The sequence below is a fragment of the Strongyloides ratti genome, scaffold srae_chrx_scaffold0000003, assembly GCF_001040885.1.
Source record: "Strongyloides ratti genome assembly S_ratti_ED321, scaffold srae_chrx_scaffold0000003".
Lineage (NCBI taxonomy): Eukaryota > Metazoa > Nematoda > Chromadorea > Rhabditida > Strongyloididae > Strongyloides > Strongyloides ratti.
The window spans coordinates 502978-518604 of NW_020171511.1; the positions used below are offsets into that span (position 1 = coordinate 502978).

At 22.8% G+C, this 15627-nt stretch overlaps 4 protein-coding genes across 4 annotated transcripts; 2 read left to right on the top strand and 2 right to left on the bottom strand.

Moving 5' to 3' along the window:
- Positions 1 to 1183: 1183 nt before the first annotated feature.
- SRAE_X000192100 (Reverse transcriptase domain and Integrase,catalytic core domain and Ribonuclease H domain and Ribonuclease H-like domain-containing protein) lies at positions 1184 to 5575 on the top strand (the record flags this gene model as incomplete). The annotated part of the gene is made up of 1 exon (XM_024654407.1): positions 1184 to 5575. The coding sequence occupies one exon, from the start codon at positions 1184 to 1186 to the stop codon at positions 5573 to 5575; it is 4392 nt and encodes a 1463-aa protein (XP_024499391.1).
- Positions 5576 to 8355: 2780 nt separating this feature from the next.
- Positions 8356 to 8995, top strand: SRAE_X000192200 (Homeobox domain and Homeodomain-like and Homeodomain, metazoa-containing protein; the record flags this gene model as incomplete). Its single annotated transcript, XM_024654418.1, has 2 exons — positions 8356 to 8394; positions 8447 to 8995. 2 exons carry the CDS (start codon positions 8356 to 8358, stop codon positions 8993 to 8995), a joined length of 588 nt encoding a protein of 195 aa, XP_024499392.1.
- Positions 8996 to 9052: 57 nt separating this feature from the next.
- SRAE_X000192300 (Adenylyl cyclase class-3/4/guanylyl cyclase domain and Heme-NO binding domain and Haem NO binding associated domain and NO signalling/Golgi transport ligand-binding domain-containing protein) lies at positions 9053 to 11253 on the bottom strand (the record flags this gene model as incomplete). Its single annotated transcript, XM_024654429.1, has 3 exons — positions 9053 to 9315; positions 9365 to 9958; positions 10026 to 11253. The coding sequence occupies 3 exons, from the start codon at positions 11251 to 11253 to the stop codon at positions 9053 to 9055; spliced, it is 2085 nt and encodes a 694-aa protein (XP_024499393.1).
- A 949-nt stretch (positions 11254 to 12202) lies between these two features.
- On the bottom strand, positions 12203 to 15425 carry SRAE_X000192400 (SH2 domain and PTB/PI domain and Pleckstrin homology-like domain-containing protein; the record flags this gene model as incomplete). Its single annotated transcript, XM_024654440.1, has 5 exons — positions 12203 to 12445; positions 12504 to 12956; positions 13482 to 14126; positions 15181 to 15333; positions 15387 to 15425. The coding sequence occupies 5 exons, from the start codon at positions 15423 to 15425 to the stop codon at positions 12203 to 12205; spliced, it is 1533 nt and encodes a 510-aa protein (XP_024499394.1).
- Between the last annotated feature and the right edge of the window lie 202 nt (positions 15426 to 15627).

A 15627-nucleotide genomic window follows, 5' to 3' on the forward strand; every position in this document is an offset into this window, starting at 1 on the left:
TTTTTATTGATGTTATTAAAGTTCTTCTTTTTTACTTATCAATTTTTAAATTTTCAACTTTTTAATTAATTTTTTTTAGTTTAAAAATTAAATCTACATTACAACAATTATAATTTAAAATTAAAAATTAAAAAAAATAATATAACTTGTTTGATATTGTGATGATTTATTGTTAAATCATCTCTTTTTTTTTTGTATTTAAAGAAAACTTTTGTCATAATAAACTCACTCTCACACATTTATTTTGGTGATATTTTTTTAGTTTATATTTTTATTATATCACACATGGCGCCCCCGGGTTTGAAAGAAAAAACTTCTTCTAATCCTTTTATTATTTTAAAAAATCTTAAGATTTCTTTATTTAAGCATCACACCGATGAAGCCCGTTTACGATTCATATTTTCTAGTCTTGACCCTACTTTTTTTATCGAAAATAATATTGATGACTTCGAAGGTCTTTCGTCATCTGAATTGTTATCAAAAGTCACCCAATATTATACAGATATAGTTGAGGAAGAATTCGATATCTACGACCGTTTATGTTTATTAATTGACGACTTAAGAATAGATTACGATTTACGTAAACCNAACAAAAAATTAAGACAATATATACTTTTTTAGATTAAAGATTTTTTTATATCACATGCAAAAAATTAGATTGATAGAGTTACTATCAGCTTGATTTACTTATAGTAAAAATTTTTATTTAAAATGTTTATTGGTAACTCTTTATTACAATCAGATAATGGTGTAACAATACAAAATAAAATAAATCTATATATAATAAATTAATCACAAATAAACTATAATGACATTTATTTTTAATTTTTTTTCTTTAAAGCGTTACGGCATCAGTTATTGATTTTTACTTTTTTTTTCAACAAACAATATATTTTTCTTTTTAAAATGATTCAAAATATTATAAATTTTTAATATATAACTTTAAAAAAATAAAAAATCATAATATTTAAAAATCTTTAATATAAAATAAAATAAGATAATATTTATTTCCATAGTGTTTTTATTTAAAATATGATAACATTAATGTTTGATATTGTGATGATTTATTGTTAAATCATCTCTTTTTTTTTTGTATTTAAAGAAAACTTTTGTCATAATAAACTCACTCTCACACATTTATTTTGGTGATATTTTTTTAGTTTATATTTTTATTATATCACACATGGCGCCCCCGGGTTTGAAAGAAAAAACTTCTTCTAATCCTTTTATTATTTTAAAAAATCTTAAGATTTCTTTATTTAAGCATCACACCGATGAAGCCCGTTTACGATTCATATTTTCTAGTCTTGACCCTACTTTTTTTATCGAAAATAATATTGATGACTTCGAAGGTCTTTCGTCATCTGAATTGTTATCAAAAGTCACCCAATATTATACAGATATAGTTGAGGAAGAATTCGATATCTACGACCGTTTATGTTTATTAATTGACGACTTAAGAATAGATTACGATTTACGTAAACCATATTCATCATTTATTAATGAAGCTATTGATAGAATTAAATTTTTCAATGCTAGTAATTGTGATGCATTAATTATTAAATTTTTCCTAGAATCAATTTCCCTTAAATTTCGACAATCTCAAATATTTAAAGATTATCTTCCCGACTCTATGGTTCTATCTGATTGGCTTAGCGCCTCCATGGATTGGGACAAATTAGCTACTTCTACATTAGTCAGAAATTTTCGTAAATCTCATTCTACTATTAAGTATGCTAATTCTATTAAGACTGAATTTAGTAATGAAGTAAGTAAAGATACTAAAGATATTAAACCTGCTTTCGGTATCCGTCCTTGTCATTATATTATTCAACAAGCCTTTTTTTTTAATATTGATGATGAAGCATTAGTTGATTCTGCATGCGGCGAGAATATATTATCATTGAATATATTTAATAAATTCTCATCTGAGATTAGAAATTCCATTAACCGTAATAATACTATAGATATTATTCTCCCTAATGGTTCTCGTGTCTCTACCATTGGATCGATCGATGTCATTTTTACCTGTCCATTTGCTAATATCGTCAAACAACCGTTAACCTTTTTTGTTTGTGATGTTGCTTGGAATTTCTTAGGAATTAATACCTGTGTTAAGTTTAGACTTCTGTCAAAGTTAGAAACATTAATTCTTGAGAATGAACCATTACTACGCGATAATTCATCATTATTATGTAATATTAATACTAATACTATTCATAAAAATAGCATCCACCGCATTAATAAATTTCTAGAAGATAATCCAGCATTATGGGATGATTCTCCTGTATCTTCTACAACATTTGTTACTATTCCTTTTCCTACTGATTTTGTTCCTACTAAAGCACCTTTAATTCGCTTTGCTAAACATCTTCGTGATGCTTCAAAAGATATATTAGATAACGATGTTAAGAATGGTTTCCTTGTTAAGGTTTCAAAACAGTCTGATCAAATTAGTAATGCGTTTACGATCAAACAACAGGGTAAAAACCCCCGTTTAGTAGTTAACCCTAAGAACTTGAATAATCAAATAATTATTCCTAAGCATATGACACAAAAGATGATTACTATGAAAGATATTCAAGAAAAACTAGCTAATTATTATAAGGGTAGTTCAGACTATTGTTTTTCTACGTTCGACATTAAGTCTGCATATAGAAATTGTAAGCTTCATCCTAATCAGTCAAAGTATTTACAGTTTGTAACTGAATTCGGCACTTACGAACCTACATCTCTTATCTTTGGCTTAAATGTTTCATCCTATCTTTTTATCGATACTTTATCCCGTATTATGCAAGGTATTGATTCCGTTGTATTTTATAGTGATGACGGTCTGATCTTCACTAAGAAAGAAGATCATGCCAACGTAGTTATAGATATTTTATCACGTCTAGTTAAAGTCGGATGGAAAATTACTTACGATAAATGTCAATGGATGAAAGATGAGGTAGAATTTATAGGTTTACATATTTCAAAACATGGTATTTCTATTCCTGAATATAAGAAAATTCAGTATAGAAGCTTTTCACATCCAACAAATTTAATTCAAATTAAGCAATTTGTTCAATCACTAAATTACTATAGATCGATGATTCCTGAATTTAGTAATCTCACCGATAATTTTTATGCTATGAAGTCTTTTAGATGGACAGATATTGAAATAACACAATTCAATAGATTAGTTGACATTTTATCTGAGAATATATTTCTATCTATTCTACCTTCCGACATCTCTTCTTTCTCTCTAACGATTCAGGTATCTGATCGTTCAATTTGTTCTTCTTTATACTGGCACTCTCATTCTAATAAGGGCCTATTTGATCTTCAAGGCAGAACTCTCAAAGGTTCTGAGATCAACTATTTATATCATAATAAATTCTTACTAGCCGTGAAAGAAAATTTAGTTGCTAATCAGAAGTTTATTTTAAATTTACCTGTTTCTGTTATTGTTAATAACTCTCCTCTTAAATCTGTATTAGATAATCCTCCTGATATGTTTTCAGCTCAGAGTACCTTTCAACGACTACGACTATATCTAGAATATTTTAACATTAGATTTATCTATTCTCGAGAGAATGATATAATTAGCAAACTCAGAATTGACTCTATTCCTATAGACTTTAATCAACCTATTACTTTGTATGCTATGAAAGAACTCACTAAGATTGACGATTTTGATTCACATATAAATCTTACTAATCTAATCAACAGTTATTCTTCTGATCCTTATGCTCCCATTCTTACTAAAATAGCTCGTGGTATTGTTCCTGACTCACAGGACATCTTTATTTTACCCAAGATTATTGCTAAGTTTATTAATAATGATCAAATTGTTTTGGATTCTAATAACGTTATTCGTATAAATAACAAGATTTATATACCACAATCATTTCAAGATCATATTTTATCTTATTTGCATATGTATCATCGTAGCTCTACAGCTATGATTCATCTAGCTAATACTCTTTTTGTTATGATAAATTGTACTTCTTTAATTCGCCAATATTATTCGAATTGTAAAATATGTATGTATATTCGTCGTTCTGGTCCACGTCATATATCTTCATGGCCAAAATCTGAACACTCTCGTGAACGATGGCATGCAGATCATGTTGTTGTGAACGGCAAAACTCTTTTATCTATGGTTGATAGCTATAGTAATTTTTTAATTTTATATCATTTACAATCATATTCTATCCCTAAGTTGCAAGAAGCACTTATAAATATATTTGCCTTATATGGTACCCCATCTATAATTGTATTTGATAATTTCCCTTCATTTGTATCACCTTTATTAAAACAATTCCTTATTGAACATAATGTTGTACCTATGTATTGTATTAAATATGATCATCGTTCAAATGGCCATATTGAAACTCTTAATTCATTTGTTCGTACCTCTATTTCTAAATTCTTGGCCGAAAACGACTCGTTTTCCAAAGCCGTATCAAAAACTTTATTGAAGAATCATACCTCTATATATCGCGACAATCTTACATCACAACAAATTTTCTTTAATGATCCCGAGTTTCATGCAGAAGCAGTTATCCGCAATACCCCTCAACTTCATATCATTGACAAACCTGTTCTTTTCAAAATAAATTCCAGTCAGTCTACATGGACCGAAGGTTTCGCTTCCTATCGCTTAGGAAAGAATAGTTATCAAATTACAGATAAAGATGGCAATCTTCATATTTTAAAAGATAACCTTATTAATTTTGATATTGGTACGGATATTATTAAAGAAATCGTTGACATTGTTCCTACGTCAAAAGTTAATGAGTATAGAAACCTCAAGACATCTCTCGTTTCAAATGATTCTATTACCTCAGACGATACCATACCACTCGTCGAAGAAGGGGGAGAATTAACATCTGATATGTTAACGAAGTTTGAAGACCTCTCAACATCATTACTTAATTCTTCAATATCCTCTCCATTAAGATCAATCTCTAATGTTGTTCCTGCATCCATGAAATCATTTGAACTCATTAAGACACAGAAGGATTTTGAAGAATATATTTTTAATAATCCTCAATTTAAGGATTCATATATATTTATAGATGGTTCTACTAAAGCTCTTAATAATATACCTTCTAGTGGTGTTGGTTATTTTGCTCATATTCAATCAAATATGGCATGTGGAGGATTACATTTAATAGAACCTATTTCTTCTGATTTTGCAGAAGTCTGTGCACTTGTTATGGCACTTGAAAATGTTAAAGATATTGAATCCCCTATTTTATTTCTTACTGATAGTTCATATGTTTATAAATCTATTGCAAATGGTTACATAGATAGATTAACATCTTTAGATCGTCCTCATAATAACATGTGGAGCCGTATAAAGACATTATACCGATCTTCATATAGAATAATACAATCTGCTTCTCATTCCCGTCATTCCCCGGTTGGAAACAAAATTGCCGACTATGTAGCTAAGGCATACTCTCTCAATCTGCCGAATCAATCTCATTTCTCTCTTAATATCAACTCAGATCATAAAGATGTTTTTAAAGAAATCAAAGATATTTTTCTAACATTTGAAATGGAACACAAGATCAAGATTGTTTAATTATTATTTTACTAATTGTATTGTATAACACTTCTTTTTTATTTCTTATTATTACATTATTTTTTTTCTTTTCTCATACTACAATTATGTTTACATAATGGTAGAAGGGGAAGTGTTTGATATTGTGATGATTTATTGTTAAATCATCTCTTTTTTTTTTGTATTTAAAGAAAACTTTTGTCATAATAAACTCACTCTCACACATTTATTTTGGTGATATTTTTTTAGTTTATATTTTTATTATATCACACAATTAATCTTACCATTATTACCAATTAAATTAATATAAAATTTTTATATTGAATCATACACAAAAAGTACTTAAAACATAATTTAGTTAATACTTTAAATTAGTACTATACAATAAAAATAGCATATATTAAATAGTTTAAAAAATAACATTTTTTAAAAAAAATTACAAATAAATTTGCTTCGGTTTTGAATAGTAACATTTTATTTATATACCATTGTATTTTAAATTTTATTAGTATTTTTTACTTTAGATATAAAATAATATAAAAGTTATAAATTAAAAAAAATTTTTTCTTTAAACTATAACAAATTCTAAATAATGATTTGAATTTAATATTTGTGATTTTTATAAATTAACAAATTTTTTTTTCATTTAATAAAATAAAATTTAAAGCCGATTATTTTGTTTTTTAATTTTTTACAAAATTTTTTTTTTTAAAAATTTAATACAAAGAAATGTAAATCTAAATCTGAAGGAAAATAAAATATTAAAATTGTAAAGAAAAAAAAGGAAAACAATATAGATAAGATAAAATTAATAATACTTTAAATAAATTTTAATACTTTAATTAATATTTACGAATTATATTTTTAAAAAAACTTCATCTAAATTATATCAATTTAAAAATTACATAAATAAAAAAGATCTGTTGTTTGTTTAATAATGAAATAACTTTTTGTCATGTAATTTTCAAAAATTTCTAACAAAAAACTTTTTAAAAAACTAATGTTTAACTTTAATTTAAAAAAAAATATTTTTCCCAATTGAAAATTATAATTAAAAATTATATTAGGTATATTTAAATAATTGAAATAATATTTTGGATTTTATTAAAATATCTAAATTAAAATAACCAATATATATANTACATAGATAGATTAACATCTTTAGATCGTCCTCATAATAACATGTGGAGCCGTATAAAGACATTATACCGATCTTCATATAGAATAATACAATCTGCTTCTCATTCCCGTCATTCCCCGGTTGGAAACAAAATTGCCGACTATGTAGCTAAGGCATACTCTCTCAATCTGCCGAATCAATCTCATTTCTCTCTTAATATCAACTCAGATCATAAAGATGTTTTTAAAGAAATCAAAGATATTTTTCTAACATTTGAAATGGAACACAAGATCAAGATTGTTTAATTATTATTTTACTAATTGTATTGTATAACACTTCTTTTTTATTTCTTATTATTACATTATTTTTTTTCTTTTCTCATACTACAATTATGTTTACATAATGGTAGAAGGGGAAGTGTTTGATATTGTGATGATTTATTGTTAAATCATCTCTTTTTTTTTTGTATTTAAAGAAAACTTTTGTCATAATAAACTCACTCTCACACATTTATTTTGGTGATATTTTTTTAGTTTATATTTTTATTATATCACACATAACTATTATAAGATATCTTGATCTTTAAATTTATTTAGTTAAAAGACAAAAAATCTTTATTTTTTATAAAATTATAGTTATGTAATAATTTATCTCTGTTATTAAATATTTACTAAAAAAATTATACAATTTATTTTATAGGTATATATTTAAAAATGTTATTAGATATTTACTTTTTGTTAAAAGTAATTATTAGAAAATTTCAATATTTGCCATACATATATACATTTTAAGTAATGACAACATATAATAATATTAGAATTCATGTTTGAAAAGTTTTTGTTAGTAATTTAGTAAGCCATAAAATAACATAGAATAAATAAATTAAATAAAAAATTTTTCTATGGTAATAACGATACACATTAAGCATAATATTTGATACTAATAAATTATTACAACTTTTATTTTTATACTATAATTCATTTTTCTAATCTTAATTAAAATTTTTTATTTAGATAATTTAATACTTTTTTGATAAAATTTTATTTCCAAATAATTTTTAAAAAAAAATCATATAATTTTATTTAATTGCTTTTATTAATTCGGCAAATCAAGCATATGGACAAAATATATAAGATTTATTTTAATAAGATGTAAAAGATAAGTAATTAAAATTATTGTCAATTACATATTTTATAAATTATTTTTAAATTTGTCCAATGTTTTAAATTTGTTTATATATTTTAAATAATTTACAAATCATAATATTGGTGTCTTTTGTTCATTTAAAAGTAATTAGATTATTTCAAAAGTTAATAGATTAGACAAGTAAGCATATAAAATATACATTTTTTTTAAAATTCATTCTTTTTTTTAAATTTTAAATATAAACAAAACAATAACATTTAATTAATGTTAAATATTACTAACGCAATCTTAAAATTCATTAAATCTCAATCATATTTATGATTGAAGAAAAATAAAAATGTTTATGATAAAATGGTAATTGTATTTTTACCATTTATTAATTAATGCTTTCAAATGAATTACTTTAATGAATATCTCTCTTAATAGTATATGACTTTATATTATCTCAATAGATAAATGTTTATTACAATTTTCTTTTTCATACATTTATTTTTCAAGTATCATATTTTATATAAAAGTTATTTATAATATAAAAATGTCCTACATTACAAATAAGTATGGTATTAATTCTATGGTAAGTTTGTATTAATAAAATATAATTTTAATTATTAACATTTATTTAAAAGTTTTTCAAAATTAAAAGTGATGATGAATTTAAAGACAATAAAGATAATAATTTATCTTTTGGAATTTCAACAATCTTGAATGAAAATGAAGAAAAAAAATTTAATATAATTGATATTTATCAATCTAATCAACCATTATCAATTACAAATGATAATAAAAAAAATTGTTATTTTTCAATTACACCAACATTAAAAGATTTTACACCTTCAAATTATCTTCTTAATTATAGTCAACCAAGAAAAATATTAAAATATGAAAAAAGAATTGGTCATTCATACAAATCAAGAGCACCACCAATACACAAAAAACCTCGTACTGCATTTACTAAGGAACAAATATTAATATTAGAAAATAAATTTTATAATCAAAAATATTTACCATCATCTGAAAGATTTGCATTGGCTAAAAAACTTGATATGAGTGAATCGCAAGTAAAAACATGGTTTCAAAATCGTAGAACAAAATGGAGAAGACAAGAGGCAGAGGAACGTGAATTTGAGGATAAAAGTATTAAAAAAATGGCAATTTCACATTTATTATATAAATGATTTACAAATTAATAATTTTCAAACAATTAAATGCTAATAATTTTTTTTTAAATGGTATTATGAAATGGAACAAGTAGAAGATTCATTTATAATTGAATCTATTAATAAACCAGAATCTATACTTTCAATTACTTTTTCTTTATTACTAAAATTTTTTAAAAGTATAATTTTTTCAACAGCAATCTTAAATGATGGTTTTTCTTCTTTTTTCATCATATTAATTATTCTTTTTTGTTTATTTTGTATTTTAATAAATTTTCTCCAATTTTTTAAATCATCATCTGTATTTAACATTCCATATCCATCATCATATACTGTTCCTATATTAATAAATTAATATATAAAATAATTTTTATAATTAAAACTTACCAACATTAATACCTAATATATTCCATAAAGTTTTATTATTATTTTTTTTTAAATAATATGTACAAATACTATGCTTTTTATTAATTGGTATTACTGTACTTTCTTCCATATCAAAAGAATTTTCATTACCTGATAATAAACTTAATTTTGTTGAACCACTTACAACAATTTTTCCTCTTTTTGATAATCCTAATAATCGTTTCATTTCATTAATTGTTTCTCCTAAAACACAAAAACGTCGTCTTTTAGTTCCCAGTAATCCACCAATAACTAATCCAGTATGAATAGCAATACGTAAAATAATAGGAAGATTAATTTTACTAATTCTTATTTCTTTAGCTTTCCACATTAAACATAATGATAAATTTAAAACATTTTCAGCATGTAATTTATTTGGTATTGGCATACCACATGTTACAATTGTATTATCTGATGATGTAACAACTTTATAACAGCTAAATTTTTTAACCATTTCTTCATAAATTTCATTATATTTTCTCATTAAATCAATTAATTCTACAGGGGTACAAATATCTACAATAATATTGAAATTTTCAATAACACTCATTAAACATGTTACATCTTCAAATACTTCTAAATTTTTAAATATCATGAAAAAAAAATTATTATTTAAATTAAATTATTAAAAAAAAAACAATACCTTCTTTAAAAAGACAATCATTTTTTATTGCGCTTACTATTTCTGGTGGTATATCATAAAAAAGGATATGATTTATTTTATCTCTATAAATTTCTAATTCATTTTTAAGTTTTTGTAATTTATCAATTTGTTTTGCTAATTTTTTATGTAATGTATTTTCACATGATCTTGATGTATTTACTAAAATAACATCTCTTTTTGTATCATATACTGGTATATCAATTAAATATAATTGAGATGACATTAAATCTTTTACAGTATTTGTATCAATAGAATTAACAAATAGAATATGATTACCATCATCTAATAATATCATTTGTCCTTGTAAATAAATTGGTTTAATTGGTCCACTAGATGAATTTGTATTTCTAGTAAAATTTGTTTTTAAATAAACAATAAATGTTGTATTAATCTGTGATAATATCCAGTCAAATGTTAAAATTTTTCCTTTTGGTTTAACTAATTTTAAGATATCATTAATATTGGTATGATATTTAATATTCAAATATTTTAATATAAAACTTCCAGCATGTTCAATTTCTAAAAATTTATTAAAACATATATGAGTTGGAAAAATATTAATAAAATCATTTAATGTAACTGGAAAATTTTTTTTGCTAGAAAGTATTGGTGGTTGTATGTTGAAAGAAATTAAAGATTTTGTACTATCAATATTTATTATTTCATAAATAGCATGATGTAATTTTTCATAATTACTTATTTTTTCACAATACTCTTCCTCAAGTTTGATTTCAACATCAAGATTAAAAATTAATTTGGCAAATGATCTAACTATTCCTATAACCATCATTTTAAAACCTTGTCTTTGTGAAAAATAATGTAATTTTAATGTTTTTTCATTTTTTACCTCACAATATATTGATGGACCTTTTAATTTGCTTTTAAATGTTAAATTTCCTATAAATGTATGTAATGAAGACATGGTATTTAAAAAATTACACAAATCATCACCAACAGATGCTAAAATAATATCCCATCCATTATTAGTAACATATTCACCAAAAAATTCACCAAATCCTTCCATTACCTCATCTAATGTTAAACCAATTTTATTTGAAATATAATTTAAAAATTTTATTGTAATATCATCTTTAAATGAAATATCATATTGAAAAAAATTTTTTGGTACATGAAAATCTTCCATCATTATATTCCATACTTCAACACCACATTTTTTTACGATCATATCCTTTAATATAATATGCATATATCCTAACTATAATAAAAAGATATAAATTATTTTTTTAACCATTATAAGTTTATAACCTACCATTTTTAAATATTAATTTTTTAATTAAAAAATAAAGAGTTTTTGCTTAAAATTTCAAAAAAATATAATACTATAGATTTAAAAATATTAAAATGTTAACTTTTATAATACTTGCTTAATATTCAACACGCAATATTTTACCTTGGTCAATATATACTTAAAGCATACATATCACGTAAAAGACTAATAAATTAAGTTCAAATAAAATGTAATATTTTAGGTTCATTTAAACTTTACTACATTAAAAATTTATTATTTAAGAAAAAATTTTATTTTAAAATATCTTTTTAAAACTATTTCCTAAATTTTTTCTTGATATTAAATGCTTTTTTAATAAAAGATTATAAAATGTTTTATAAAATACTTTTTATATAATAAGAATTTCTTTGTAAAATGTATATAAATTTTAAATAAATCATATAAATATAATATATCTTTTTTTTCTGATTAAAATAAAAAAAATTATTACTTAAAAGTTTTATATTATAGAAATATTATTGAAATTTTTATTCATCTATTATTTTAATAGTTTCATAAGACAAGAGTTATCAAAAGAATTTAAATAAATTATATTATTTTTAATTGGCAATACAAATTTGCATTTGAATTGATTGTAATTAGGAGTATCATTGTAAAAATTTAAACACCATCAATTGTCATAAGTAAATGTTAATAATTAGTAATTAACACATTTACTAGTAATATGCAAATTATGAATATTAAACATTGATATCTTTACTTTTTTTTTTGTTTTTGAACCGGTCACAAAAAGACAAGTTTGATGTTTAATTAGTTTTTGTGAAATTATATTTAAGCACGAGATGTAGGTATGATAAATATTTTGGCAAGACTCTCATAATATGGTAAAATTTGTTGAAAAAAAAATTTATATTGCTACTGGTTTAAGACAACTTTTTGTTACTTTGAAACTTTTATAAGTATCATAATTTTCTGATTCTCTTAAACATGATAATGGTGTTGATGTAATTGATTTTGTCTTTTTTGGTGATCCTTTTTTTAATAAATCATCAGGCCAATCCATAAATATTAGTGGTACAGGAAGAATTTCTTTATCAACAGAATGATATGTTACTAATGTTGGTATTGTATCATGATATTTTGATGAACCCTAAAAATAACAAAAAAAAAAGAAAATTAATTTTAATTATAATATATATATATCATACCCTTATTCTAAATCCTTTTTCATTACGTATTATAACATAATGCCGTACAACACTTGATATACCATCATTAAGTATACCAGTATGAATTGATATTGTTAAACAATGTTTTACACTACTTGAATATGTAATTAAAAATGCCCCAATTTCTCTTGATTGTAAAGCTTTTTCAATACTTTTTTTACCTCTATTAATAACAAAATATCTTGTTGCTTTTAATCTTTTATCAAGATATTCTGTTAATGGATAAACCATTTCATTAATTTTTTCATTATATATTAATTCACCTAAAACTTCTGGTTTTAATGTATATGGATCAAATGATTCATCCTTATTCTCAATTATCTCATCTTTTTCATCACTATTTTTTCCATAAAAATTTGCCATAACCATACTAACATTAGATGTTTTACTTTTCTTTGTTCCACTTATACTTCTAGCAATTGAAGAGAATAACTGAAAAGTAGATAATAGAAAAAAAAAATAAGTTATTAAAATGTTACCTTTACGCAATAATAGATAACTTTTAACTTAAAAACATGTAGAATTGCGCAAATTACATTAAAAAAACAAGCCGCAATATAGAAGTTAAGTTTATTAAATAATCAAAGTGTCAAAATGTACTATTAAGGACTTGAAGTAAGATTATGGAATTACTTTAAACTATCGGTAAGTAGATAAATTTATTTATTCAATACTGTCATCATATTATTGGTAAGAATAATTCTTTTAAGGAGATTTATTAAATTTTTTTTTTATTTTAAATACCTTTAAAGTTAAAAAAAAGGGAACCGCTATGTAAACATAAGAAAGATTTTTTTTTTTTAAAAAGTATAAGAATATAAGATAGTATATACTAAATAACTATATTGCGTCAATCACTTTTCTATCATTCTTATTTATTTATACATGTTATGATGAATATATTTAACACATTAAGTATTAAATTATATAGTTTAAAAAGATTTTTTTTAAACTTACCCTTTTATTAGATCTTCTTTTAAAAATAGGTGGTCGTAATGGTGTATCAACTTCATCTATCTTATCATTTCTTTCAATATTATTTTGAATATTATTTGTTGTTGAGGTACTACCAAAAATTTTTGTAAATAATTTAACGGTAGATAACTGTCTTTGAGGTTTCATTGGTGTGTCAAAATTTTTATTATTTTCTTTAATTGGGGTAAATTTATTATCTTTTGATTGATCAAAATGTGATTGCCCCTGTCCACCTATATATCTAGATGATCTTGATTGTGAATAGTTATAAGGTTGTTTAAATAATGTAGCAGCACTAATATCACCATTGGCACTTAATATAGTTTCTTCAAGTGCTGGATTAATATTTATATTACATCGAGGTGTTGGAATAACTCCACTACATATCTCATCATTTTGTTTATTATATAATGGAATTTGACTATTAAATAAAGCAATAGCCTGAAATGCTTTACTTAATATAGATTCAATTTCTAATGCTTGTTCAACTGTTGATGTTTGAAAAACATGACATACTCTTCTATGTCTTTTATCATGTGTTTCTCTGGTTATATAAGCAACCTGAAGAACTTCTGGTCTCCCTACAACACAACATATTCTTCTTAATGAATGTTGAAGTGCTATTACCTAAAAATAGTTAATTACTTATATCTCATTTTTCATTTCATTATAAAAACTTTATAATGATATCATATTTTAGTTAAAATATACTAATTAAAATGAACAAATAAATATAAACACATAATTTTTGTATTAAATAACTTATTTAACAATCTGATATAAATAAAAATAAAATTAATACTAATAATATATATTTTATTATTAAATTGAGAAGCCATTTTAAGATATATAATTATTTATATAAATATAATAACATTTTTTTTATTTTATATTAAAGGTAGATAATTTATAGTTATCCTATTTCAACTTTAATACAACTTATTTAATCATCTACAAAATCTTCTTAAATTAATATTAACCTTCCAGATGTTTGTCATTTGGTATGTGTTGTAAAAGTTTACCAATTAACACCTGCGAAAACAATTTTTAAGATTAAATAAACATATTGGAAAAAAAATTGAAATGATTCATAAATTTTATTATGGGATTTATTTGTTACAATAACATTAGATGATTATATAGTTAGTAATTCAAATATTAAACAATGTAATGTACTTAATTCATTTTTTTTAAAATTAAACTCAATTGAAAGTTTAAAGAGTTGTTAAAAGTTTGTTGAAGTGTTGTTATTGTTATTATATAAATAGAAGACTACTCCTAAAACATTTATTATAAGATCTATTCTATAGATGGTAACATTTTTATTATTTTATAGTTACCATATGTTAAGAATTGTTATATTACATTCAATTGGTATGTAATTTAAAAAAGAACAACAATATAAGAAGTATTAAAAAAAAAAATTATTATGAATGACAGATGACATTAAGACAGTAGTCGGGTTGTCATAAAGATTATATTCAACTTTATACTTAGATATAATTAATAATGTTGCAACACAATGCCATGACAATAAAATATATAAGGAATGCGGTTTAGATAAAGAAATGTTTATCTTATTAACAAAAAAATTATTAAACAGCAGTGTGATGGAATAAAAAATGTGATATAAAATAGTTAACATATTTATAATGAAAGTTTATTTTAAATGTCAACTTACTTTATAATCGGAAGCTTTTGTAACTTTAACACCAAGTAAAGATATTGTCAATTGTACAGGTAATGATCCACTATTTTGTGTTAACATAAATGAATCTAATTTTTTTGCAACATTTTCAAGACTTGCTTTTGATATAGGAAATGATCCAAGCCACTAAAAAAAAAATAATATTATTATATTTATAAAATAAAAAAAAAATAACTTACATCAATACTGTAATTTAAAGTATAACTTGATCCTCTCATAATAAAAAAAATATATTTTTAGATTAAATAATATTTAATATATTACTTTTTAAAAGAAAAAAAAAATATTATATAAATATTATTTTTTATTTGTTATAATCTAAATATAACTTTAAATTTATTAAAATAATTGCAAATAAAGGATATATCAAAATGTTTATAAATATATATATTAAATTATGGATATACTCCGCCTTTATTC